The sequence below is a fragment of the Megascapheus bottae genome, chromosome 24 (genome assembly GCF_031878675.1).
Source record: "Megascapheus bottae isolate mThoBot1 chromosome 24, mThoBot2.hap1, whole genome shotgun sequence".
Taxonomy (NCBI): domain Eukaryota; kingdom Metazoa; phylum Chordata; class Mammalia; order Rodentia; family Geomyidae; genus Megascapheus; species Megascapheus bottae.
The window spans coordinates 19,071,544-19,099,472 of NC_143532.1; the positions used below are offsets into that span (position 1 = coordinate 19,071,544).

Sequence of the window (27,929 nt, forward strand, 5' to 3'; positions counted from 1 at the left end):
TCTTGGTGTTTAAGCAATTCATTTATTTCTCTCAACAGTAATGGACTGCATCCATTCTTAGAGACCTTGTTTACAATTAATGACGCATATAAGGCACTTAGCTCAATACTGGTTAACTCTTAATAAGTTTATCTTTTACTCAACCAACAAGCATTTATTTTCTAAAATATAGCAGAGCCACCTTCCTGGCCTCTCCTCTGCAATTTTGCACCTGTAGCTCCTCCCACAGGGGCGGAGCTTGATTGTCGCGCCTCCTCCTCACCCCTCGCTTGGTTCCCATGACAACACGTAATACGATAACCACAGGACCATGAAATCCTGCTTCCTTCCGCTCTCTAGTAGCAAATTGAGACTAGAGTGGGGGGGGGAAATAGTCCCTTGGCAACGAAGTTCTTTCCACCGGGGGGGCGGGATCAGGGCGGGGCTTACGGGCGGAAGACACCGGAAGCCCCGAGGTCCGCCTTGACAGGGTTGGGTCCCGCGCTCCGGGGGGACGGGTTCTGGCGTGCGGAGGGATCCGGTTTGAGCTGAAGGCGGTGCTCCGCCTCCATTTAGGCCTGAGAGAGCGGGGCGGCGGCAGTTGCTGTGGTTTCTGTCGTGACACGGAGGCTTTGCGGAAGCTGAGGCTTACGGACCTAGCATCTTGCTTCCAAGTCCCGCGGTCGGTGGCTGCAGGTCGGGAGCTCGACGTCCCCTCTTCGCACCACGAGGCCCGTCCTTAGCCTTCGCTGTCGGGCCAGCTGCTGTCCCCCTGCGCGGCCTCCTAGCGCGACCCCGGGGCGGCCGCGGACGAGGCCGCCGGCGAGATGTTCAAAAACACGTTCCAGAGCGGCTTCCTGTCCATCCTGTACAGCATCGGCAGCAAGCCCCTGCAGATCTGGGACAAGAAGGTCAGAAGCCGGGGCAGCGGCCGGGCGGGGGGCAGGCGCGGCGGCGCCGCCTCGTCGTCCGCGTTGCCTGGAGCTGGGACTTGGTGGGGGCCGGAGGCCGCTGCTCGGTCTCCGTCGTGGGGGCCTCGAGTGAGTTCAGGGAGAGGGGGTGCAGGTGGGCGTGGCTAGGGCATGCACACGCCGCATCCCGTTGGGGGAAGAAAAGGAACTGCTGTGGACGGGATTCTCCCCCAGGTCTCCTCGTGGCCTGTCTCGTGCCAGGCACGGTGCTGAACCCTAAACACGGGGCCTCTGTTCAGGCAGAGCCACCCTCGCGGGATCCCCAACAAACTCGCCTTTCAGGACCCTTTTTCGCCCGCTCCTTGACTCACTGTGACTTGGGAGTCTGCCCTGTTGTTCGGTGCTGGATTTCTCCATCGGGAAAACCCGAAACGTGGTGTCAGAGTCTTAACTGGATTAATAAAACTCAGAGCCAAATGCAAGCCTCAGGATTTCTATTCAGGCAGCCCAAGTTTTCCCTAACCCCACGATGGGATGACTCTGTCCACTATTAAGGTTGAGGTGAGCACCTATCATGTGGAAGTCAAGTGGTTTAGTTCTGCCCTTCTGTGGGAATGGAGAAGGATAATATGCTGAGCAGTATTTCTATAGAGGCCTTAAAGGTGGAGTGGCTTAACTAATTGAAAAGTAATGAAGCAATTTTGGATTTTATCCCACAACAACTGTCTGGAGAGCTCAAGGCCATACAGAGGTTGGGACAGCACATGGACACCTGGCTTCATTGCTGAGCAAGTCTGTGTCTGACACCAACCTTGAGGGAGTCTGTTCCTCATGGTATTTGCAGAGGTAGTGGGGAGGTTGAGTCTTTGAGCAGTCTAACCAGACTTCTCTTTCAAATTCTTTGATTCACAAGACAGCGGCTAAGGCTCAACATAGAAAACTTCCCTTTTTTCCCCCCTTTCATATTCCTGAGGATTTTAGTTATGTAGTTTTCTTCATCAGTGGAATAAACTGATAGACTGTCATTGCGCTGCCAGTCCTGGGCTTGAGCTCAGGGCCTGAGCACTGTCCTTGGACTTTCTCAAGGCTAGAGCTCCACCACTTGAGCCTCAGCACCACTTCCAGCTTTTTTCTATGTATGTGGTACCGAGGAATCGAACCCATGCCTCCGTGCATGCTAGGCCAACACTGTACCACTAGGCCAAACTCCCGGCTTCCGTCATTGCACTTCTGCAGAGAACCCAGAGTGAGCCTACCTGGGAACTTTTTAAAGAGACAGCTGGGCTGTGCTTGCCTAGGGTGCGGGCAGTCAGAAGGCCTGGGGAGAGTAGCGCTGTGTGCCACTTGAACTTGGGATACAATTCTAGCAAGTATCCATATAAGACAGTTAAACGAGAGAATAGGACCTGATATAGTAGGAGGACAGGAGTTCAGAGAAGATCAGAGAAATCATATGGAAAGAATTACAGAGGGAAGCCTCTGTTGTGACTAATTGGAACTTGTCAACGTTGTCTATCTTAACAGTTCTGGTTTTGATCTTCTGTGGTACACGCTTTATTTCTCAAATGCAGCTTTTTGACTCGTCAACATGTTTACACATGGACTATAGAAGCAAAGTTACCATGGAGCCCTGTGTCCCTTAACAACGCCACTAGAGGTCGATGGTACCCTGATGACATAAACACATGAACACATTGTTAGTCCATGGGCAAAGAAAACCTCGGGGAACACTCATCTTTAAACAAAATCCTCAAATAGCAAACGCTAATTAAGTGTAATGTATTTAGACTAGACTGAAGAGTGTTTAGGAGACGTGTCTCCACTCCACCCCCACTCCCTTTTGGCTACTTCAGAGAGTTCTTGGAAAGTGACCGGAATCCAGACCAGTCAGGGAAACACTGAAGATTGGTACACTTAGCAAAGATTTATTGAGCAGCATCTAGTGGCAGGCATTATATACACTTCTGAGGCTTAGAGTTAGAGCATATACTTTCTCTGCTTCCAGGGAGTCAGGCATAGTTGTTTAACCGTGTGGGTGGGGCCGTTCACATTTACCTAGACATGGCTTCAGCCTTTGCCAGTGATTCTTCATTGACTGATGTGCCTATTTTGATCTTTAGCATTTTAATTTCATAAAACTTTACTATGTTCATTTGAATTTATACCAAGAAACATTTTATTTGATATCTGTGTAGTATATGTTTGAAAAATTAGTTGTAATGTCTGTTCGGACTCTGTGCTCTAGTCACAGTATGGATGAATTTGCGGCCTTCTGTGAACATGACTTTCCCACTAATTATTTGTAAATCCAGTGACTTACCAGATACACTTTGAGATTCAGGGCTTCTACCTCTCCCGTTTCATCTTCCAGGCTCAGATAGGAGTCATGTGGAAAGTTTCAATAGCTCTATAGTATCTTCTCATGAAAGTCCTGTGCTGGACTGTGCCTGTACCTTGACTTGTTCCTGCCTGTACTGTGTTCTAGCTGTGTGACTTTGGACAAGGGTTAAACCAATTGTCTTAACTACTTCTCAGAGCTGTCAAGATTAAAATGAGCATGTGTATAAAATGCTAGGTAACCAAGTTATAGCATATAGTTAGTATGGATTAGAAGCTTGGCTCATAGTATTAAATATGACAAGGAACTGAGGGGTTTGCTCTACATCAAGTTATAACAGAAGCCAGCATTCAGATGCCTAAGAAACAAGAAGGCAGGGAAAACTAGACTTCTGAAATTACAGTAGTGTAGTCGTTACACTGTGCTGCTTCCACTTCTTAACGTGCCTCTGAGGACATAGGGCCCATGGTCTGGCTCCTAACTTAGTTCCACAGGGTCACTTTACCAGGTCCTTCTCAGCAGCGGCCTCCATCTTGTTCTCTTTCAAAGCTTTTGCACTTGCTAGCTCTGAAATGAGCTTAAGATATGACTGCAAGTTGGATCCTAATGGCTCTCATCTACAATCCCAGCTACTCAGGAAGCTGAACTTGAAGCCAGCCTGTGTGAAAAAACCCATGAGGCTCTTATCTCCAATTAACCAGCAAAACCTCAGAATGGTGCTGCTGCTCAGGTGGTAGTGGAGTCCCAGTACTGTGTGTATGCATGCACATAAACACAAACGTACAGTCTAGCTACAGGCTGGGTATAGTGGTAGTCACCTGTAGTCCCATCTACTTGGTAAACAAGGGGTATCATGAGTTTGAGGCCAGCTTGAGTAAAGTTACTGGTATCCTATTTCAAGAACAAAAGGGGCCAGGAATTTGGCCAAGGGGTAGAGTGCTTGCCTAGCATGCACGAAGCCGAGGTTCAATTCCTCGGTACCACATACACAGAAAAAAGCTGGAAGGGGGCCGGGAGTTTGGCCTAGTGGTTAAAGTGCTTGCCTAGCATGCATGAAGACCCGGGTTCGATTCCTCGGTACCACATACATAGAAAAAAGCCAGAAGTGGTGCTGAGGCTCAAGTGGTAGAGCTCTAGCCTTAAGAAAGTCCAAGGACAGTGCTCAGGCCCTGAGCTCAAGCCCAGGACTGGCAAAAAAAAAAAAAAAAGAAAAAAGAAAAGAAAAAAGCTGGAAGTGGTGCTGAGGCTCAAGTGGTAGAGCTCTAGCCTTGAGAAAGTCCAAGGACAGTGCTCAGGCCCTGAACTCAAGCCCAGGACTGGCAATAAATAAAAAAAATAAAGGGACTGGGAGTGTGGCCTAATGATAGAGTGCTTGCCTACCATGCACAAAGCCCTGGGTTCGATTCCTCAGTACCACATACACAGAAAAAGCCTGAGGTGGCACTGTGGCTCAAGTGCAGAATGCTAGCCTTGAGCAAAAAATGTCCAAGGACAGTGCCCAGGACCTGTGTTCAAGCTCTAGGACTGGCAAAAAAAGGGGGTGGTGGTGGTGATATCACTGATTATTCACATATGCATGTAATGTACATTAGATAACATGTTTTTTGGTAAACTACTGTATAAATAAAATTGTATCACATGTTACCTAATATTCATTATATGTATAGAAATATCACAAAGTGAAACTTCTTTGTAGAATTAATAATAGATGGATTGAAAGTGATTTTTTTTTTTTTCTTTTTGTGGGTTGTGGGGCTTGCACTTGGCCTGGGTGTTGTTCCTGAGCTCTTCAGCTCAAGGCTACCACTCTACCTTTGGGCCTGGGTACTGTCCCTGACCTCTTCAGCTCAAGGCTACTGCCCTACGCTTGAGCAAGCCCCACTTTGTTGTTTTTCAAGAGGTTAATTGGAGATAAGAGTCTCAGGTCCTTTTGTGCCCGGGCTGGCTTTGAACCTTGATCCTCAGATCTCAGCGAGGATGCCTGAGTAGCTAGGATTTATAGACGAGAGCCACCACGCCTGGCCTGAAACTGATTTTTAAAAAACAAAAGGTTGGGGGCTGGGAATTTGGCCTAGTGGTAGAGTGCTTGCCTAGCGTGCACCAAGACCCGGGTTCGATTCCTCGGTACCACATACATAGAAAAAAGCCAGAAGCAGTGCTGTGGCACAAGTGGTAGAGCCCTAGCCCTGAGAAAATCCAGGGACAGTGCTCAGGCCCTGAGCCTAAGCCCAGGACTGGCAAAAAAACAAACCAAAAAAAAACAAACAAAAAAAACCCCAAAACAAAAGGTTGAATCATAACTTGAGTAGTAGAATTCTTGCCTAGAAAACAATCCCCTGTATCAAAAACTAATTAATGTGCCTACAGTTTCTGGATGGACCCATTTGTGCATTTTCATGTCAAGAGTTTAGAAAAAAGTGGAGAGTTCTTTAGTGTTCTCTTAACTTCCAGGACTAGTGAATCCTACATTCATAGAAAGACTGTTAGGTTTAGTGTAAGCATAGCTCTGGATTGTAAGGAGAGTACTGAGAGTTCCTGTCCCCACTGTCTCCTGTAAAATAATGGGATAGTTTCAGTCTATTTCGTTATCCCATGTGGCTGAGAAGAGCTTAATCCATAAAAGGTAGTCTTTCTCCCTCTTCTTTCCCTCCCCTCTCTTCCCCCTTCCTCTCTTCTCTCTTTCTCCTCCTCCTCCCGTTTCTTCCTCTTCCTCTTCTCCATACCACTGATGCTTCTCCCCATTCTCCTGTGACATAAACATGAGTAGCCATCTTCTGTTGGTGTTACTGGATAGTGTTCTGCTTCCATTCCCTAGTTTCTGGGAGTGGAAGTGAATGTATTTGGACACAAAGGTAATGAAGTGATTTTTGCTTTCACGGTCAGTCCCTCAATGTTCTTTTTTGTCAGTAACTGGACAAGGGCATGCAGCCTGGTTATGCTTACCCTCTGAAGGCACATATTTGCCCCTGTGTTAAGTAGATGAATGTTGGGTATGTCTGTTGTCCTCTGCCTTATAGGTAGTCCATAGAAAGTGCAGTAAGATAGTCAGGCATGGTGGCTCACAGCTGTAATCCTAGCTCCTCAGGAGGCTGAGATCTGAGGATCGTGGTTCGAAGCCAGGTACTAAAGACTGTGAGACTCGTCTCCAGTTAGCTACTAGAAAACTGGAAGTGGCTTTGTGGCTCAAGGGATAGGATTTGAGCTGAAGAGCTCAGGAATAAGGCCCAGGCCCAGGGGTAGGGTAGTAGCCTTGAGCTGAAGACTTCAGGTACAGTGCTCAGGCCCAGAGTCCAAACCTCGTGACTGGAGTGAGAGAGGAAAAAACAACAACAACAACAAAGTGCAGTTAAGAGGAAAGAACCCCAGCCTACTGCAGCCTGAGTCATAACCACTTCTCCCCACAGGGGGCTCCCTCTCCTTGTTTTCTGACAGAGGAGATGCCTGCCTGCCTGCCTGCCTGCCTGCCTGCTGCAGTGGACAGACAGCTCTGATAGCTTAAGTACATGGGAACATGTGTCATTAAGACCAGGATGCCAGATGGCTGAAGGTTCAGCTGCCTGCCTGGATGAGTGGGGGGAGCCAGAACATTGAAAGTGGGGTGGGGGCGGGGATGGACACAGCTCCTGGGTTATTTTTAAAGCACTCTAGAAATGTGGAGTGTTGGCAGACTATGGGCATAGTGTTTTCTCCCTTCAGCCTGACCCTTCTGGGCTTAATGGAGGGATCATCAGTGTTCTTTCTTTGTTGCCCCAGCAACTCATGAAGCTTGGGAGAATGAGGGTGAGAATGGGAGGAGGTCTGCATGTGGTGTCTGCACCACCAAGACAGATCTGAACTGCATATTGCCTGCAACCTGGCTTCTGAGGCTCCTGCTCACTTCCAGCCCCAGCTGGTAGGTGTGAAGGGAGTTCATGAACTACAAATATTCCATATCCACCCCCCCTCCCTTTTTTTTTTTTTTTTTTTTTTTTGGTGCTGATCCTAGGACGTGAATTGAGGGCCTAGGTTCTGTCCCTGAGCTTTGTTGCTCAAAGCTAGCATTCTCCTGCTTGAGCCACATTCCAATTTCAGTTTTTTTGGTGGTTAATTGGAAATAAGAATGTCCTAGGTTTTCCTGCCTGGACTGACTTTGAACCTTGATCCTCAGATCTCAGCCTTCTGAGTAGCTAGGTTTACAGGCATGCCATCTGTGCCTGGCCTCCTTTTTTTTTTTTTTTTTTTAAGAATAACATACTTAGCTGAGCACTGGTGGCTCAAGCCTGTAGTCCTAGCTACCCAGGAGGCTGAGATCTGAGTATCACAGTTCACAATTCAAAGCCAGCCCAGGCACAAAGACTCCATGAGACTGATCTCCAGTTAACCACCGGAAAACCAGGAGAGGTGCTGTGGCTCAATGTGAGCTGAAGAACTCAGGGACAGAGCCCAAGCCCAGAGTTCAAGCCCCATGACTACCAAAAAAAAAAAAAAAAGAGAGAGAGAATAATGCACTCAGAGGTCACACTTTAGTTATGATGATATAGCATGAATAAAAACAAATGAACAGCTGCGGTGGCTCACGCCTCAAATCCTAGCTACTCAGGAGGCTGAGATCTGAGAATCTAGGTTCAAAGCCAGCCTGGGCACAAATGGACCTGGGGCTCTTATCTCCAATTAACCTCTAGAAAAATGGAAATAGAGCTTGGCTCAAGGGTAGGGTGGTAACCTTGAGCTGAAGAGCTCTGGAACAATGTCTAGGCCCAGGGGTAGGGTGGTTGGTTGCTTTGAGCTGAAGAGCTCAGATTATAACACCCAGGCCAGTTCAAGCCCCATGACCCACAAAAAAGAAAAAACAGAACAAACAAACAAAAAAACCTATGTCAACACTAAGGAGTCTCTGAGCCAGGCCTGCCCACTGTCTTCTGAACCAGAAGCAGCTAAGGAAAGGAAGTGGATACTTTCCGAGGCCATGCACCTTGTTCTGTGTGTTTGTGAGAAGCTAGTCTGAGGAGGGAGTCCTCCTTGTTAGTTGAATGTAGGGATTGCCAGGGTAGTGGGGGCCTTGCCCCAAGCTTTCCCCCTTCTCCTTTGTTCTTGTCCTACATTTTGCATTTCTACCTACCCTTCTCTCCAGTAAAGAGGCATTTGTGAAGGAGAAACAGCATAATGCACTATAAAACACTAGCTTCATTTGCCTTCTGAGCTCTTGAAGTTTGTAGCCTGGAAACACTTTTGGTTTTCTTCTTTGGTTCTGAATTTTCTTCATGAGCAAAGAAAGGCTGGTTTTCATGAGCAGTTTTTCTTCATGAACAAAGTTTAGTTTCTTATCACCAATCAGGTTAAAACTCTGGAGAAGACGAATCAGTTGATAGCTATTACTTCAAAAGAGCCAGCCTTTCCCTCCATCTTGCCTTGTTTTGTGCACATTCATTCATTCTGTGAAGTTAAATTTGGGAATACAGTTGTATTTGGTAATACTGAGAGAAAGCCTAGAGAAGAAGTTAGCTGGCCCCTGGAGCAAGTGGAAGTCCAGAAATGTCACTGCCCCTGTTCCTGCCCTTCTGCCTCCCCTGTTTTCCTCACAAACACCTGACTTGGAGACGCACTGGTGGCTGGTGTTCCAGCCTTCATCATCTACCCTGAACCTGAGATGGGCAGAATGCACAGCCCTGTGATGTGGCTGGTCTCTGGAGCACAGAGCCCTCTTGTTAACTCAGACTTTAGAGCTGTCAGTTAAGGCTGTGCTTTTTTTTTTTTCTTTCTGTCAGTCCTGGGCTTGAGCTCAGGGCCTAAGCACTGTCCTTGGACTTTCTCAAGGCTACAGCTCTATCACTTGAGCCTCAGCACCACTTCCAGCTTTTTTCTATGTATGTGGTACAGAGGAATTGAACCCGGGTCTTCTTGCATGCTAGGCAAGCACTCTACCACTAGGCCAAACTCCCAGCCCGAGGCTGTGCTTTAAAACAGCAACATGGCTCCATGCCAGTGGCTCACACCTGCAATCCTAGTTACTTAGGAGGCTAAGATCCTCAGGTCATGTTTGAAGGCAGCTTAGACAACAAAGTCTTTGACACTCTTATCTCTAATCAGCCACCAAAAAGCTTCAAATGGAACTGTGGCTTAAAGTGGTAGAGCATTATTAGCCTTGAGTACAAAAGCTCAGGGACAGCATCTAGGCCTGCGTTTCAAGCCCCTTAGGACTGATACCATTTTTTTTTAATATTTAAATAAGTAAGTATAATAGCAACATGTTACTTTGTAGCATGGGGTATCTTCAGGCCCTCATTACTCCTTAGTCTTCGCAGTTTAACTCTTACCGTCAGCATGTGCCTTTTTTAAACTCTTACCGTCAGTATGTGCCTTTTAAAGAATGCTTATGTTATTGAGAACAATTAATGGTATATGTTATCAAATTAGTGTGTACAGCTCTTTTGTGTGTGTATGCACAGTACTGTGGCTTGGACTAAAGGCCTAAGTGCCATCCTGGAGCTTCTGTGCATAAGGCTAGTGCTTTACCACTCAAGCCACAGCTTCACTTTGGACTTTTTTTGGTGGTTAGAGATAATAGTGACATGGACTTTCCTGCCTCAGTTGGCTTTGAATCATGAACCTTGGATCTCAGTCTTCTGAGATGCTAGGGTTACAGGTGTAAGGCACTGGCACTTATCCTGTTTACAGTTCTTATCAGTAAAGCTACATTATGTTATTTGGAAATAATTTTTATTTATTTATTTATTTTATCAGTCCTGGGGCCTGGGCACTGTCCTTGGGTTTTTCTCAAGGCTAGCACTCTACTACTTGAGCCACAACAGTACTTCAGGCTTTTTCTGTGTATGTGGTACTGAGGAATCGAACCCAGGTCTCCGTGCATGCTAGGCAAGCACTCTACCACTAGGCCACACTTCTGGCCCTGAAAATAATTTTTTGACTAGTTCCTCCTTCACCAAAAAGCCTTCCTGGTTCTCCACAGAACATGCAGGAGGAATATTTTCACTTCATTTGGGAGGTGGGCAGTATTGGCATGTTCCATACAGACTTGAGCCTTTGTGCTCTTAATCTCCCTTGGAAAGAAGCCCAGCATTCAAAGCAGGAGGGCATTGAATGTCACCAGCTTTGTTTGAGAAGCATTTCAATGTGACATTTGTGTCTTGAGAAATGCTACATTGGTGGAGATGGGGGCCCGTCTAGCCCGACATTCCTTCTGTGACAATGGCACTGGAGGATGTTCTGTGGGAAGGCATTCTTTATGCTAGCGGCCTCGTGGGCTCCCAGAACCTCCAGCTTCCTGTAGCGATCTCTGGTGAGTGTAGTCTCCAGGAATGTCTAAATCCCTCTTCCAGTCTATTCAGATGTGCCAACGCTTAGGGTGACAGATTCCAGATGTCAGCATGACTTTGAATGCTTAGCTGGTGCCTGGTACTTGCTTGCTATCTCGGCAGTGGTTTTGAAGGAAGACAAGGGGGAGTGATGTCAGATGTCACCTGAGAGAACTCCACACACCACAAAGTAGATCACACTCAGTAACCGCTCTTGTAGACTGTAGATACAGAAACACAGAAAACTTGTGTTGAAAATACAGATATTCATCCCTAACTTTCTTCCTTGTAGGTACGGAATGGCCACATAAAAAGAATCACTGACAATGACATCCAGTCCCTGGTGCTAGAGATTGAAGGGACAAATGTCAGGTGAGTTGCTAACTCTTTTCTCTAGACCTGTGGCACACCAGAGAGGGAGGCAGGGCACCACAGAGGTTAATAGCACAGGCTGCTGCTTAGAGCTGCCCTCAGCAAGTTACTTACCTAATCCCCAGGCCCTTGTCTGTAAAGGGACAGGGCCATCCATGGCCTCATAGGCTTACTGCAGGGGTTAAGTAGCTATGGGCGACATACTTGGCCATGCTTAGCACTCAGAAAGCACAGTGTGTTAACCACACACTTAATATTCACCCAGAGCGTGAGAAGGGTGTTGCTGGTCAGACAGCCAGGGCCAGTGCTACAATGACCTTCAATTTGGTTTTCTGTCATTTCATAATTCTCTTGGACCAGAATTGAAGTCTTCTTGAACTGGGAGAACTTCCTAAATTCCACTCATTTGGTGTTTGTCCAGTATTTTTCTGGTAGTTTCTAGTACTGTGTTAAGCTTTTTTTTGAGTCCAGAATTTTTGGCTTTGGTTTGGGTTTTGAGGTAGAGTCTCTCTGTGTGGCCCAGGCTGGCTTCAAACTCCTGGGCTCAGTCTTCCTGCTTTAACCCCCTGGGCATCTGGTATTGCAGGTATATACCACCAGCCTAGGTTAGGAATGTTCTTTGACTGAATAGTTGAGGAGCTCTGTGGATAATTGTCTGCACCTTTTGCATCTGCCTTTCTCTCTGTAGCACCACATACATCACATGTCCTGCAGACCCAAAGAAGACACTGGGAATTAAACTTCCTTTCCTCGTTATGATTATCAAAAACCTGAAAAAGTATTTTACCTTCGAGGTCCAGGTGAGTGGATGCGTATGAACTGACCGTCCTTGGCCAGACAGAGGGATGACTAGCATCCCATAGTACCTCTGTCAAGTTCATGTCCTAGCTGTGGTCAGCACTATAAGCTGGAAGGTTAGCATCGTGTTCACTGGAGAATACCTTCCCAGGCTTCAGCCTCAGGAAAGCAGGCTGTAGGGGTTCAGGTTCTCCCCTCAACAAGGGGGAATTGGCATGACCTTCTCCTCCACATTCTGCAGGTGTTAGATGACAAGAATGTGCGCCGGAGGTTTCGAGCAAGTAACTACCAGAGCACCACCCGGGTGAAACCCTTCATCTGTACCATGCCCATGCGGCTGGATGATGGGTGGAACCAGATTCAGTTCAACTTATCCGACTTCACCCGGAGAGCATATGGCACAAACTACATCGAGACCCTGAGAGTGCAGGTACTTGCCACTTGTGAACGTAGCCCCGTGGTGGGATATGCCCTGTCGGGCTGCCGTGGCCCATGTGGCAGAACAACAGGGCTGTCTAGCTAGAGTTCCCAAGTCACTGTTCAGGGACAGTGGTCTCAGACAGGTCTGGGAAAGATTGAGAAGTCTGCTCAGATCTAAAGGGTAGATTCAAACTGGTGCTGGTGGCTCACACCTGTAATTGTAGCAAATCAGGAGGCTGAGATCTGCAGATTGCTGTTCAAAGCTAGCCTGGGCAGGAAAGTCTGTAAGACTTAACTCCAGTTAATCACTAAAAAAGAAAAAAGCTGGAAGTGGATCTGGGGCTCGAGTAGTAGAGTGCTAGCCTTAATCAAAAAACCTCTTGGACAGCACCCAGGCCCTGACGTCAAACCCTAAGACCTGCACAAACAAGAGGCAAGTAAATTCAGGACGCAAAATCCCATTTTCTCAAATCTACCCCTAAGCAGGATGCTTAAGATAAGGTTTTGACAATGCTGAGGGAAGGCCACGGGAGAGCCTCTAGGAGAGCAGGATGAAAGGAAAGCAGTGCTGTCATGCCTGTCAACGAGTCTTGCTTCCACAGATCCACGCCAACTGCCGCATCCGCCGGGTGTACTTCTCAGACAGACTCTACTCAGAAGATGAGCTGCCGGCAGAGTTCAAACTGTATCTCCCAGTTCAGAACAAGGCAAAGGTAAGCAGCTTCCACAGCAGAGGCCACGGGCATGCTGGACTGTGCTGTCATCCAGGGGTCCATTTCTGGGCCTGCAAGGTTGGCACAGAGAGGCCTTTCTATCCTAACAGTTTAGGCTTTCTTCAGCAGGAGCATAGAGTCTGGACAGCCTGCCGTCTCCACCTCTACCTGCTGTCTCCCTTCCTGAGCAGCCTCTGGCTCACAGGCCTCTTTCTTTGTTGTGGGGTTTGAGCTCAGGGTCTGAACACTGTTCTTGAGCTCTTGTGCTCATGGTTAGTGCTCTATCACCTTGAGCCACAGCTCCACTTCCAGCTGGTGGTTAATTGGAAATAAGAGTCACACAGACTGTCTTGCCCTGGGCTCGATTTGAACAGTACTCCTCAGACCTCAGCCTCCTGAATAGCTAAGATTATAGATATGAGCCGCCAGCACCCAACTCACAGACCTCTTTGAAAACTGGCCTTCACTAAGCCTTTGTCCCCAGTACTTAGATCGATAGGTCCCCCGTTGGTGATGCATGCATTCCTGCTGCCGCAGACACAGGCAGTCCCCACACCAGGAATCCATGAGGGCATCACCAGAGGCAGTGGCTGGTGCACTGACCCTGTATTTTCTAATAACAGATGCCTCTTTTCTGCTTTTCTTTCAGCAATAACTGGAATGCAGCTCAAGGGAACTGGACCCTGGACATGATTCTTAGTTTAAAAAGGAGGACAGTGCAAAAAATGATATATAATAATTCACCTTGCTGTGGTTTATTTACTACTTGGTGTCCGTTGTCATGGACACCAGTGACATGCCATGACTCTGCTAGCTGCATTGTAAGTCCCGAGGGGAAAGCAGTACTTTGAGTGACCTGCGATTGTGGGGATCCTGCTGCTGCCTGCCTCAACGTGGGGGGACCCCCTCACCTTGAACTCACAGAACTAAGATGTCCTGCAAGGCAGTCTCACACCAATATTCCTTCCTATGGTTTATTCTTTATTTTATATTATCTAAATATATGTATATGCTGTGTGATACTCTAATCTGGAAATGAATAAAATACTATATTCTTGGTTTGTAAATTTGTTCTTAGCTTGTCTTTTTTTTTTTTTTTTTTTTTTTTTTTTTGCCAGTCCTGGGCCTTCAGCTCAGGGCCTGAGCACCATCCTTGGGCTTTCTCAAGGGTAGCACTCTAGCACTTGAGCACAGCACCACTTCCGGCTTTTTCTATATATGTGGTACTGAGGAATCGAACCCGGGTCTTCATGCATGCTAGGCAAGCACTCTACCACTAGACCAAACTCCTGGCCCCTTAGCTTGTCTTTCTAAATGATGGTGTTTCTTTTTCCTTTATGAAGTACAAGTTGAATTATTTCCAGCATGTCATATGCTTCATGCTGTGAAATATACACAAAGCACAAGAATAAGACCTCTGTACCGATCTGGAATGACTCCTTTGTGTATATTCATTCTGGTAGTAGGGCTTAAACTGAGGGCCTCATGTTCTCATTTGGCCTTTTTGCTCAAGGCTGGGCACCCTACTACTTGAGCCAGCCTTGAGCAAAAAACCATTTGACCCTTGAAATCAAAGTCTCTTAGACTTTACTGCCCCAGCTGGCTTTGAACCATAATCCTCTGATTTCAGCCTCCTGAGTAGCTAGGATTATAGGCATAAGCCACTGTGGTCTGACTTAAGCACTCTAATATAGGCAATTCTATGTGTGACATTTGGTAGGGAAGCAATTTGGGATAGGAAAGAATATATAGATAGCCCTAATTGAACTCTCAAAGGACGTAATGGTATAGAGAGATCGAAATGGGTTCTATATCACCTGTATTAATTTTATACTAAGCAAGAATTTTTTGGAAAGGTGGTATTTACATAATAAAAATGCCCAAGTCAAGCCGGGGGCATGGCTCACACCTGTAATCCTAGCTACTCAGGAGGCTGAGATCTGAGGAGCATGGATCAAAAAAAAAGGCCTAAGTCAAGGACAAAAGGCCATTCTAGATCCTGTGCTACTGTCACCCACTCTGGACTTGGTGGTTTTATTCCTGAGATTTGTCATCATTGCTTGTTTTCTGATGCTAAAGGGCAAGGAACACCCTTCAATGTTGTCTTCCTCCCCTGTGCTCCAGTCCTCTGCTTCATTGCCACCTCTGTGACCATGCTAAGTGCTCATTTCTCACTGTTGGGGCAAGCATTGGCACTTGTGGGCTCAATTAAGACAACATCCCCCATTTTCTTTAAGCTCCAGGCAGACTTCAGCCAGCATTGCTCTGTGATGCCCCTGTTGTTCAAGAATCCCTGGCACATAGCATCACAGAACACCTCAGCCCTGGTAACAGTTCCTCCAGGACTGACTCCGATTGAATCTGAATATCCCACTTCTTACACGGTTAGCTCTGCGTGCCTGAGTTTTAGCTTTGAAGGGTCAGTTAAAGTCCCCTACCATGGGTGGGCAGCATCCTGGGCCAGTGACTGCCATAGAGCTTCCTGTCTCTCCAGCCACACTATAGTGCAATCTGCCTGCAATCTATAGTTTTGTGCCATGAAAGATGCCTTTGTGGGGATGACAAATCTGGGGTCAGCCTTTGCTCTGGTGCCGAACACCAGTGAAGTGTCCTGAGCCTCTGACAAACAGGCTCTCTCCTCACACAGAGCCCCTTTCACCAGGCACTTGTCAGCCCTTGCATGGCCATTACCTCACCGCCCTCCTCGCAGGCAGCAGCTGCCAGCTCCCTAGATGCTTCACATACCCATCTGAGAGGAAGCCAGAGGGGCTGTGGGTGATGGGTGTATTATCTTTGTTGGACCCAGGCCAGGGGGAATGGATCCAGCAATCATATGGCCTCTTGCCTTCACTGGAGAGAGGCTGAGGGGAGGAGGCAGGGAAGAGCAGGCTGCTGGGGCGAGAGGCCTCCCTCATGCCACTTGGGCTGGGGTGATCTTGGTAATTGGAACAGGCGGAGCAGCCTTACCCAGCAGCTTGGAAGGCATGATGTGCTCCAGCAGGAATGACCTTCTGGGTGAGGGAGTGCATTCACTGGCATGAGCTTTGCCGGAGCAGCAAGCAGCTGTTCCCACCAGGGCTCGTGTGGGGAGGGCAGACCCGCCATGTCCCTTATTTGCCTCTGGCCTGATGACTACTTCCTCTAGGAGACACTGGCATCAGGCCAGTGCTCTTCTGCAGCATTTCTAAGGGATACAAAGATGCCAGAGAACAGCCCAGGCTGCTTTCCCAGCCCCTCTGTGGCTTCTACCCGAAGCCCTGAGTGTCAGGGAATTCTCTGAAGAAAATAATGTCTAGCCCCTTTTGTTTTATCGATGTGGGCATGGGAGCCCAAGAAACATGCTGTAATCCTAGCTACTCAGGAGGCTGAGATCGGAAAGTCATGATTCATAGCCACTTTAGGCAGGAAGGTGCCTAAGTCTTATCGGTAACCAGCAAAAAGCCAGAAGTGGAGCTGTGGCTCAAACGGCAGAACACCAACCATGAATGAAAAAAGAAAACCAAGCCAGAGCTCAGAGGCCCCAATTTCAATCTCCAGGGCCCCCTCCCCCCTCCACACCCAAAAGATTATTCTGAACTAGACTTTATAACCCCCCGCCATTGCTCAGTGAAATTCGATAATAACCTAATTGTGTCCTTGATAAGCCCATCTGAGCATGCATCTTAGGAGTGTGCATACAAATCAACTGAAGAGTTGGTTAAAATGCACATTCTGGGCTGGGAGCCAGTGGCTCACACCAGGAATCCTAGATACTCAAGAGGCTGAGATCTGAGGATTGCAGTTTGAAACCAGCCCTGGCAGAAAAAGTCCATAAGACTCTTATCTCTGATTAACTACCAAAAAATTGCAAGTGGAGCTGTGACCGCAGTGGTAAGAGCACTAGTCAAGCCATGAATGCCCAGAGGCAGCACCCAAGCCTTGAATTCAAGACCCAGGGCCACACACAGACACACACAGACACATACAAATTCTGATTCAGCAAGTCAGTGAGGCCTTGGATTCCACACTTCTCACGTGCTCACAGTGTTGCTTTTCTGTCGATCATCTGATAAAGTGGCCTGGTCAGGAGAAAGCAGTCACACTTAAGTATTAATCTACATCTCTTTTTGTTGTTGTTGATGGTGGTGGTGGTGGTTGTGGGGCTTGAACACTGCGTCTGGAAATTGTCCCAGAGCTCTTCAGCTCAAGGCTACTGCCCTACCCTTTGAGCCACAGTGCCACTTTTGGTTTTCTGGTGATTAATTGGAGATAAGAGACTCTCATGGACTTTTTAGTGCCCAGGCTGGCTTTGAACCACGATCCTCAGATCTCAGCCTCCTGAGTAGCTAGGATTATAGGCAGGCACTGAGCCCAGCTACATCTCAGTTTTAAAAGTCATAGAATGTACTATTATTTCAAAAGCTAGCAGGAGATAACGGGTTAAACAAAGGGGAGAATAAGCACCACTTCCATGTGTCATGCCAGCTCCTCTATTTGGGAAAGGAACAGGAGCGCCCTCCTCACTGAGTCTATCCTCTTGAGAAATAATGTGTGGTCAGGTGAAAGGATATAGGAAGAAGGAAGGCTTTAGCTGGATGCCAGTGGCTCAAACCTGTAATCCTAGCTGAGATCTGAGGATCACAGTTCAAAGCCAGTCTGGGCAGGAAAATCCTTGAGACTCTTATCTCCAATTAACCATCAGAAAACCGGAAGTGGAGTTGTGACTCAAAGTGGTAGAGCCCTAGCTTTGAGCTGAAGAGTCAGGGACAGCACCCAGGCCTTGAGTGCTGAAAAAAGAAAAGAAAAAGTGCAAAAGTGCCAAAAAAAAGGAAGGAAGGAAGGAAGATAGATATGCAGGCAGGCAGGCATTGTACAAGAGACCTTCCAGGGACTCCCAGACTGGACACCAGACTACAGAAAAGGTTGAGGATCTGCATGAGGCAATCCAGGATCTCAAGAGTTCAGGAGCTCCCCAGCTCATTTCCAGCTGCAGTCCCAGGTACCAAGGTGACCCAGTTTTGGTCATACATGGGCCAGGTTAGGATGCTGGGAAGACTACTTTTCAGATCTCCCCTTTACCTTCCCCAGTTCCTTTAATAAGGACCTTTTTCCAGGGGTCAAGACAGCTCTGGACAGGGGGTGGAGTGGGCCCCTCACCCATAGCCCTGCCACCTGCTCTGCTCAGCTCTGAGGGTGGGGGCTCACTCGTTCCGGTCCCCACCCAAATCCCTTGCAGCTGTTCTTCACCCAGGGAAGACACTTGTGTCAGAGGGAAAGGAAATGGTTATTTTTGTGGCTTATTGGCTTCTGACCAGGAAACATGGATGGCCATGTCAAGGTCTGGCCATGGGGTGGATATGCTGAACCAGAGCTCAGCCCAGGGAACGATACCCACGGCCACCACGAGAGCCAGAGAGCAGGAGGATGGGCCATGGAGGAAACAGGCTGCAGTGGAAACAGAGAATGGAGTGCTTGTCCTAGGAGTGGTCTGTGTTGGCCAGAGGGGAAGTAAGGTGGACCCAACCCCTCCCACTTGGGTGATGTCCATGGCAATTGTGGTCCTGTGATAGACACTGGGGGTGCTAGCAAAGAGGTGGTAACCCCTTGTAAGAGACCAGGCTGCTGGGGTGACAGCCCCCTACTTCCAGCTCCTTCCTGTTAGAATGCAGACTTGGTGGAGAACTTACACCTCCGTGGGTGTCTGCCTTTCCTGTCAGGGGGCCATTCTAGAGAAGTGAGCCAAGTCCACCTGACCTTCTCCACCTGGGGACATCAAGTGGCTCTGTGGTGAAGCCCTTTCCTGAGGGCTTGCCAGCATGGACCTGCATCCCAGCTCTACTGTTCACAGTCATTGTCTTCAGGACATCATGGCCACCTTCGGTGGCATGTACCTGTGAGTGACAAAGGTGGGCATTCATCAAGAAAATAAATCAATCTGCTTTGTTAAATGGCAGCTCCTTTGTACAACTACTTAAAGATAAAAGTCAGTCCTGGGGCTTAAACTCAGAGACTGGCACTGTACTGGTGCTTTCTTTTCTTTTTCTTTTTTGCCAGTCCTGGGCTTGAGCTCAGGGCCTGAGCACTGTCCTTGGACTTTCTCAAGGCTAGAGCTCTACCACTTGAGCCTCAGCACCACTTCCAGCCTTTTTCTATGTATGTGGTACCGAGGAATCGAACCCGGGTCTTCATGCATGCTAGGCAAGCACTTTAACCACTAGGCCAAACTCCCAGCCCAGTCCTTAAGCATTTTTTGCTCAAGGGTAGTATTCTCCCACTTGTGCCACAGTGCCACTTCTGGTTTTCTGGTGGTTAATTGAAGACATAATTGGAGGTAAGAGTTTCATGGGGACTTTCCTGCCTGGGCTGGCTTTGAACCATAGATCCTCAGAGCTCAGCCTCCTGAGGAGCTAGGGTGGCAGGCATGAGCCACTGCTGCCCAGCTAGAGATAATTTAATTTAAAAAAAAAGGAAAGGAAAGAGTGAATCACAGAATACTTAGGGAAGGATTATATCATGTAGTAGGCGTTGTCATGGTGACCTGACATGTCACTGTGCGTGTCATTGCTGGCATCCCTTTGGGACCACAACTGTCTTTACTTCCACTGAGAGAAGAAATGATGAAATATGGGGCGGTCAAGACCATGCACCCCAAGAATGGGCGGTCCCCAGACCCAGGACAGAGAGGGTCCTCAAAGTAAGTCTGAGGAACAACTGCAGTGAATGAATGAATGCTAGTTCCTTGAGTGGAGGCCTGCCCTGCCCTAGTCCCCGAATGAAGATGACTGGAAGGTGGACACCTCGGGGTGGGCAGTGCCAGGTGTGGCTGTCAGGTTGTTCTCTCTGGGCTTTGAACAGGGAAACAGAGAAGGCAGGAGGAGCACCAGGGGACTCAGGAGGGAGATGGGAAGGAGCAGACACCCCGCAGGAGTTCAGGAACGATGGAGATTCCCTGCAGCTTGAGCAAGTGGCCCCACGCCACATTCTGCCCATGTCACAGGGTCCAACTAGCACAGCAGAGACCAGCTGTCCCCAAGTGACTCATTTCAGAACAGAGTCAAATGCCAGACCTTGAGGCCAGACAGAGCTGGGCTCCAAGTCCTCCATCCCAGCCCTGCCACTGCTGGACTCATGACCCAGCAACTCACACCTCGCCCTGGGCCCTTTCCCGCCCCGCCCCCCCCCCCCCCCCCCGTACTGGTCTACTTGGCCCTGTCCTTGACTTACATGGGCCCTTCCTTGTCCGTCTCACAGGAGATGGATAGGCTAACAAATAATCTGAAGGCAGATAACCCCAAGAGGACAATGCCAAGACTTCCATAAAGCCCTTGCTCAGGGTCCAGTGCGACCACGAGGGAGCTGCCATCACTCCAGGTCCTTCTATTAGGTTCCAAAGAGAACATTATATCAGGCTCCTGGGCAGTAGCTCCTGCCTCAAAGACCCTCCCTATCACTGAGGAGTGCTGGGTCTCCTGCCCTCCATCCTAGCCAGCTTCGCACGGAGCTGACTTCCAGCAGAGGTGGGGAAGGGACTGAGCCCTCTCTGGTGTCCTTCCAACCTCTCCTTCCTGAGCAGCTTCTTGGCAGAGGGTCGAGGGTCATGTCTGTACCTGTGGGCTTTCCTACACCTGCCGCTGTCCGGTGGGTGCCGAAGCTGAGGAGAGCTTAGAAACCTCCCGGTGAGGCTTCCCTGCACGGTTCTGGTTTGGTTCACACTGCAAGGATGAGGTTTGGGGTCAGAGTGGAGCAAGTCCCTTGTTCTCAGCTTGGGAATCCAAACCACTGGGATCTGTCCAACCCACGAGAGAGGACCCACCACCTGGAGTGCCAGAGCTGCCTCAGAAAGGCACCCTCAAGTGTGCCAGCTCAGGCGGGGGCATGGTGTGGGCTGGCTGACTGGGGATTGAGAAAGCACCTTGGTGAGCTTACAGGCATGTTTGGGGGGCCAGAGCTGAGAAAGATGAATCCCCATCTGACTTCTTCCTGTCTACAAACTTGAAAAATCTCTCCCAGTTCCCAGAGACTTGGTCTATAAATGGAATCATCGTGCCTCCCTCCTGGGTTGGAGAGTGGCTAAATGAAGATGATTTATTTGTTGATTCAAATGCATATTCTCTATGCACCTACTGGGTGTCGGGCACTGGGCCAGGAAGTCAATGAATGGGAGGTTCATCCGCCAAACGTCTCTTCTACTGGGGAGAGGGCAGTAGAACTATCCACACCGCTAGTGCCGGAGAGGTGGGAGCCGGTGAGAGTGATAGGCTGAGGCCAGAGATGGGAAGTGGGGAAGGGGATGCCGCAGTGCCAGCAGTTTGAAGGAGACAGTGCTGCAGTCCAGGCACTGGTGGTTCACAGCTACCATCCTAGCTACTTGGGAGGCTGAGATCGGAGGATAGAAATTTGAAGCCAGCCTAGCAGGAAAATCCATTAGATTCTTATCTCCAATGGACCAGCAAAATGCCAGAGGCAGAAATGTCAGCCTTGAGCAGGAAAGGCAAAGCAAGAATTTGAGATCCTGGGTTGGAGCCCAGGACCATCATGCTCACAAGCACTTGTACACACATGCACCTGTGCGTGCATACACACCAAATGGTGGTGAGTGATGAGCAGGCATCTCAGACAGCTCAGTGAAGCATCAAGCTGAAGGAACCATATTGCAAACCGGGGGTGAGCATGTAAGTCAAGAGTCAAAAGCAGAGCTGTGGGCGAGGATGGGGGGACAGGTGTATCAAGATATGGGGGGGATCTCTTCTGTGAAGGTTCCATCAGGAAGTGCTTCTGAGCAGTGTGGGAAAGCACGCCTGTGTAGTACAGGACACAGAGACGCCAATCCCACCCCTTTAGGCTCCGATTTGGAACTTCCCCCATTCCAGTCATCAGATGGCCTCTTCCTCCAGTCCTGGGCTCAAGGCTTCTCCCGCTTCCGGGTGGCCTGTGACCCCTATGTAGAGCAGGGCCCTGAGTTGGCAGCCACCACCACCTAAGTGGGGAAGGGGTTGCCCTGGCTAGTCTCAGGAGCATCACAAAGGGCCTTTTCACCAGAGGGCATTTGCAAGTGGCCCTCTATGCCTATGGGCATAAAGACCCCCTTTCTCTAATGCCAGGGGGCAGGGACTGGGGCAGGAGATTGTCTTTCCCTTTCAATGTAGGGTTGAGACTGGGGCCAGGATAGACAATGGCTGTGATTTAGTCTGCCTGGTGGCAGAGTGGCTGCTAAGGAGGCCTCTACCAGCCAGGGGCTCCTCAGCTGCAGGGAGCCCCCCCCCAGCCCTGCATGATGTGGTATGGGGTACCTGTCTCAGGCCCCAGGGTAGTTGCTGTGTCTCCCCAGTTGTGGATAAAGAGTTGAACTTGCAGTGATGCCCTACAATAGATGAGTGGATCCAAAAAATTCCACTGTGTGGTGCCTGCCCACAATGGAATTACACAGCCATTAGAAAGAATAACATCATTAAGTCATTTGGATGGACCTAGAACAAATTATTAAGTGAGGTAAGCCAAGCTGGGAGAGACCAAGGACGCATGTGTTCTTCCATATGCAGAAGGTAGATCTAATATACACTGGAACATGGTGAATTATACAGAACTCTAGACATACACACACACAGAGACCATAGGAAAGTACTTTCAGGGGAGGTACACAAAGGCACAATGCCTTTTTGCATCCGATCATATAAAAATAATATTTATCAAAATGAACTCCAGGAAATGGAAACAAGAAGCAATTTTTTTCTTCGTTGATGTTTTTGTTCTGTTTTGCTTCTGTCTTTGGGAGGGTAAGGGACACAGAAATGGAGGGACAGAGGGTGAACGAATGAAGCAATGGTGTTCACTGGAAACTATGCTGAAGATGAACTTTACAAGTTGTAGGTGGGGGTGGGTGGGGAAAACTGGGAGGGGGTGAGGGAAAGGGTAACAATGTCCAAAAAGAAATGTACTCATTACCTGACTTGTGTAACTATAACCCATCTATGTAGGGACAGAGTAGAGTTGGGCAGAGATGGGGAGAAGCTAGGTTGTCTGGGAGAGAGTGGGTGCATGAGGCTGGCACAGGTGGAGGGACCACAGGTGCCAAGTCTCCTTTTCGAGCCACAGCAGAGATGGAGTCATTGAAAATGTTTCCAAGGGGCCTGGAGTTTGGCCTAGTGGTAGAGTGCTTGCCTGGCATGAACTAAGACCCGAATTCGATTCCCTGGTACCACATACATAGAAAAAGTCGGAAGTGGTGCTGTGGCTCCAGTGGTAGAGTGCTAGCTTTGAGAAAGCCCAAGGATAGTGCTCGGGCCTTGTGTTCAAGCCCAGGACTGGAAGAAAGAAAGAAAGAAAGAAAGAAAGAAAGAAAGAAAGAAAGAAAGAAAGAAAGAAAGAAAGAAAGAAAGAAAGAAAGAAAGAAAGGAAGGAAGGAAGGGAGAAAGAGAGAAAGAGGAAAGAAGGAAAGAAGGAAAGAAAGAAAATGTCTCCAGGGTACAATGAGGACACAAGAAGCCAAGTAAGCAAGTGCTGGGGGCATTCCCATTGGGTTTGATTCCTCACACATGACTGCCCCTCCTTCTGATAGTCTCACCATCTTATCTGAGCAATCAACCAGGACACCTGGCCAAAGAAAAGAGGTAGCTTTTAGTAAGATGGCGGTCACTCTTAAGATGGCAACCACTTTGACAGAAAAGACCCTAACTCCCACAGAACAGAAGGTGGAAGGTGCCAGGCCAGGTGCTTCCTGCAGAAGCAAAGGTCCAGTGGGAGCCTTCTTCCTCAGCCTCAGAGTTCACCTGTAACCCCGGACAGCGCCAGGTGTAGGAAAGCCCTGGGGTACAAACATGACCCTTAACCCTCTGTGAATAAGCTGCTCAGGAAGTAAGAGGTTGGCAGGACACCAGAGAGGGCTCAGTCCCCTCCCCACCTCTGCTGGGGAGGAGCAGAGCGTGGCACTGCCTCAGCGGGGAGCACTCCTCCATGGTGGCCAGGGTCTTTGAGACAGGAGTTGCTGCCCAGGGGCCTGGTTTAATGGTCTCTTCAGAGCCTAATGGAAGGACCTGGAGAGATGGCCGCTCCCTAGGCATTCTCTTCTTGGGGTTACCTACCTTCAGACTGCCGGTTAGCCTGCTCATCTCCTGTGTGATGGACAAAAGCCCCTGTGAGGCAAGGACAGGGCCTGGGGGGCCCAACACGTGGGGAAAAGACCCAGGGTGAGCTGGGAACTGCAGGGTCATGAGTCCAGCCGTGGCAGAGCTAGGGATGGAGGACTTGAGACCCAGGCCTCGTTTGTGAATGGGGATATTTTGCCTGTTGCCCCCACAGCTTCCTCACAGGCACCCGGCCCTGCCCCTTGTTATTTATAGAACCTCAGGTCCTAATGTAGTGCTCAAGCGTGTGTAGGCTGGGCAGAGGTCCACGCTCCTCATTCTTGCTTTAAACACACTTCCCACCTCTACCACAATGTTCTTGACCTCAAGTGGGGAAACTCAGCTGAACAGGGGTGCCAGGCTTCTCGACACTGCCCCACCCCCACTCCTGGGCATAGTCTTCTCCTCTCACAGGCTGGTCAAAAGGACCCGACCTCTTCCCAGAATCACCAGCAGGGGGCAGAAGCAGTGAGAACTGAGGCTCTCCCCTGTCCAACTCACACTCATCTCCAGAGGACCGGCCCTCACGGCTCCATGTGGGCTGTACCCACAGCTTAGGGCTGGGGTGAATCCACTGATGATCTTGTTCTACCAGCTATGACCTTGAGCACAGGCCACACTGGTCACCATCACTTCTTGGGATTTCAGTTTCTCTGTTTGTAAACTAGGAACCCATTCATTCATTGAAATGTACCCATTCATATTTATCTACCATCCACTGAGTCACACATTCTTCCCTCCCCCCACCTATCCACCCACCCACCCATTCACCCACCTATTTACTCATCCATCTATTGACTACCCACCCACCATTTATCCATCACACACACACACACACACACACACACACACACACACACACACACACACACACACACACACACCTTACTCATCCATGGATATGTTTGAAGCTCCAGCCACTGGCAAAGGAACACTGAAGCTTTTTCATGGCTCCTGAAGAACAAATCTGTTATGGATTAGTTTCTATCTTATAGCTAACCACATTTCAGAGTGTTAGAGACCTTGACTTCAAAGGAGCCTTGGGAAAGTACACAAAGGCAGTGCCTTAACCCGTACTACATCCCCCTTTCCACCCCGCTCCCCCTGCCCCCCAAACCTAAGTGCCCCCCCCACCAGCCTGCAGTCCACAGACCTTATCCAGCCAAGCTCAAAACAAAACCACACCAGGGGTTCCTCACTGCCATTATGTGACACAAGGCATAATGAACCAGCATGGCTGTTATGACTCAGGCAGATCAGGCTCACTGCCTGGCATGGTGTATGGTTATAAAACCAAATCAGGTCCTTTTAGAAAAACTATTGTGATATCCAGAAACTATAAGTTTCTGTAAACTGAAAGAACTTAGTAACTGTAAGACTCTGTATGTAAATTGAAAGAATCGCTTATTGTTTCTACTACCCCTTCCATGACCACCCAATTGCATTATTCTGTTAACCAAAAAGAACTTGATTTATGCATCCTGTTTGGCTGAACAGTTTGACCACTTCCTGACCCCCTCCCCAGGTTTGTTTCAGGTACATGTTGTATAAAGATAGTTACTAAGCAATATCACAAGGCAACCTGCTTGCGTCCATCATTCTTCTGCTAAACATATACGTTCTGCTGTGCAAAAATAAAGATTGAGACCTTGATCAGAAAAAAAAAGGAAAAACTATTGTGAAGCTTTGAACATCTTGGCTTAAATAAGTCAGCCCAGCTGGGCGCCGAGGGCTCGCTCCTGTAATCCTAGCTACCATGGAGGCTGAGATCTGAGGATCATGGTTTGAAGCTGGCCTGTGCAGGTAAGGCCATGAGACTGGTGTTTCCAGTTAACCACCTCCCAGAAAACAAAGTGGAGCTCTAGTTCAAGTGGGAGAGCATGCTAACCTTGAGCAAAAAATCTCAGAGGCAGTGCCTAGACCTTGAGTTCAAGCCCTATGACTGATCAAAGAGGAGGAGGAGGAGGAGGAGAAGGAGGAGGAGGAGGAGGAAGAGGAAGAAGAAGAAGAAGAAGAAGAAGAAGAAGAAGAAGAAGAAGAAGAAGAAGAGAGAGAGAGAGAGAGAGAGAGAGAGAGAGAGAGAGAGAGAGAGAGAGAGAGAGGAAGAGAGAGAGGAAGAGAGAGAGAAAGGAAGTTGGAGCCAGAGCAGCACACTGTGAACCAGGGCTGTGAGTCCAGGCCTGTATCTTGTCCATACATGGTCTCTGACAGCCCATCATGATCAGAGCCTCAGAACCATCAATTCTGTTCTGCAGGTTCTAGCAATTTATCACAGTTAGCACTTCAGATGACACCCATTTATTGTACTTGCCATTGGCCAAATCAGGCTAGACCTAACCTATGTGGGCTGAGTCCAGAGGCCTGCATCGATTGGGCCTGAGTACAGTAGATGCCTCCCCAGGGAAGGAGCCATTGTGGCCCATAAATAGGTTAGGCGGTCAGGAAACAGGAAACTCTGCAACACAATGAAGCCCGGTGAGCAGGGGTTTCCTCTGGGCCAAGTGCTGGCCTGAGGATGCTGCTTGGGCCAAAAACCTCCTTGAAGCTGGACTCCCAGCCGCTCCTCACAGCCCTCAGGGGCACATGGGGCCTCACCCCTCAGCCTTGAGCCCAGGACAGGGCAGGACAAGCCTAGACCGGCAGGGGATCACTGAGCGAACTGCAATTATGGGCCAGTGCCCAGCCCTGCCTTGGCACCAGGAGTGAAGTAGGGGCACAGCCGGGCTAGGCCGAGGAATAAATGGACCCCCTTCAATTGGAGGGTTCTGCTGCTGGGTTCTCTGTCCTCTAATGTCTCCACCTGGGGCGTCTTCAGAAACATAGCATACACAGACTGATTCTGCCTGGACGCCAACAATGGAGTCATCAGAGAAGCAGGCAACCTGTAAATGCATGTTCCTGAAGAATTTTGTGAAATAAAGAAAGCACGCTAGGTCTGGGGGCAGGCTGCTAAAGTGGTCGGGGGCACCTGTAATCCTAGCACTCAGGAGGCTGAGCTACAAAGATTGAAAGATTAAAGCTAGCTTGGGCTACATGGTGAGACCTCTTAACACACACACACACACACACACACACACACACACACACACACACACACACACACACACACACAAAGAAAACAGAGAACAGGAAAAGGAAATTGCAATGCAATGTCATATAAGACCCCAGTGTTGTTAAGATGTACACAAACACAGTGTACACACAGAGAAGACAGGCAGGAGGGCCCACAAAACAACAACTTGGAAAGCTGCTGGGTATTTTTACTTTCTTGTCTATGCTATTTTCTTCACTGAATTCTGTAATCATTTTTTAAAAATACAAAAAATACCGGTTTCTTTTTTTTTTCTTTTTCTTTTTTGTTGGTTGTGGGGCTTGCCTAGGTGCTGTCCCTGAGCTCTTCAGCTCAAGATTAACACTGTACCACTGAGTCACAGTGCCACTTCCAGTCTTCTGGTGTTTAATTGGAGATGAGAGTCTCATAGTCTTTTGTGCCCAGGCTGGCTTTGAACCTTGATCCTCAGATCTCAGCCTCCTGAGTAGCTAGGATTACAGGTGTGAGCCACTGGTGCCCGGCTTGTCTTTTCTTTTGTCTTTCCTTCCCTTCCTTCCTTCCTTCCTTCCTTCCTTCCTTCCTTCCTTCCTTCCTTCCTTCCTTCCTTCCTTCCTTCTCAATTTCTTCATGCTAGTCCTAGGGTTTGAAGTGGGGCCTGGGCACTGTCCTTAAGCTTCTTTTGTCCAAGGCTAGCACTCTACCACTTGAGCTAGAGCTCCACTTCTGGCCATTTCTGTGTATGTGCTATTGAAGAATCGAACCCAGGGCTTTGTGCATGCTAAGCAAGCACTCTACCACTAGCCCATACCCCCAGCTTTTAAGACATTTTCAAGATCTAGCAAAGTAGAAGACATTATATATTCAGTGCTCATCTACCTCCCATTTAGATTCAGCAATTAACATTTTATTCCATATGCTGTTACTTATTGATTTATTTGCCTATTACTTTATATAG

General features: G+C 48.6%; 1 protein-coding gene across 1 annotated transcript; it reads left to right on the forward strand.

Moving 5' to 3' along the window:
* The first annotated feature begins 567 nt into the window (after window positions 1-567).
* Cfap20 (cilia and flagella associated protein 20) lies at window positions 568-13,890 on the forward strand. Its single transcript, XM_090357023.1, has 6 exons — window positions 568-890; window positions 10,813-10,892; window positions 11,581-11,692; window positions 11,932-12,120; window positions 12,713-12,823; window positions 13,473-13,890. Exons 1-6 carry the CDS (start codon window positions 807-809, stop codon window positions 13,476-13,478), a joined length of 582 nt encoding a protein of 193 aa, XP_090213149.1. The 5' UTR covers window positions 568-806; the 3' UTR covers window positions 13,479-13,890.
* The last annotated feature ends 14,039 nt before the right edge of the window (window positions 13,891-27,929 follow it).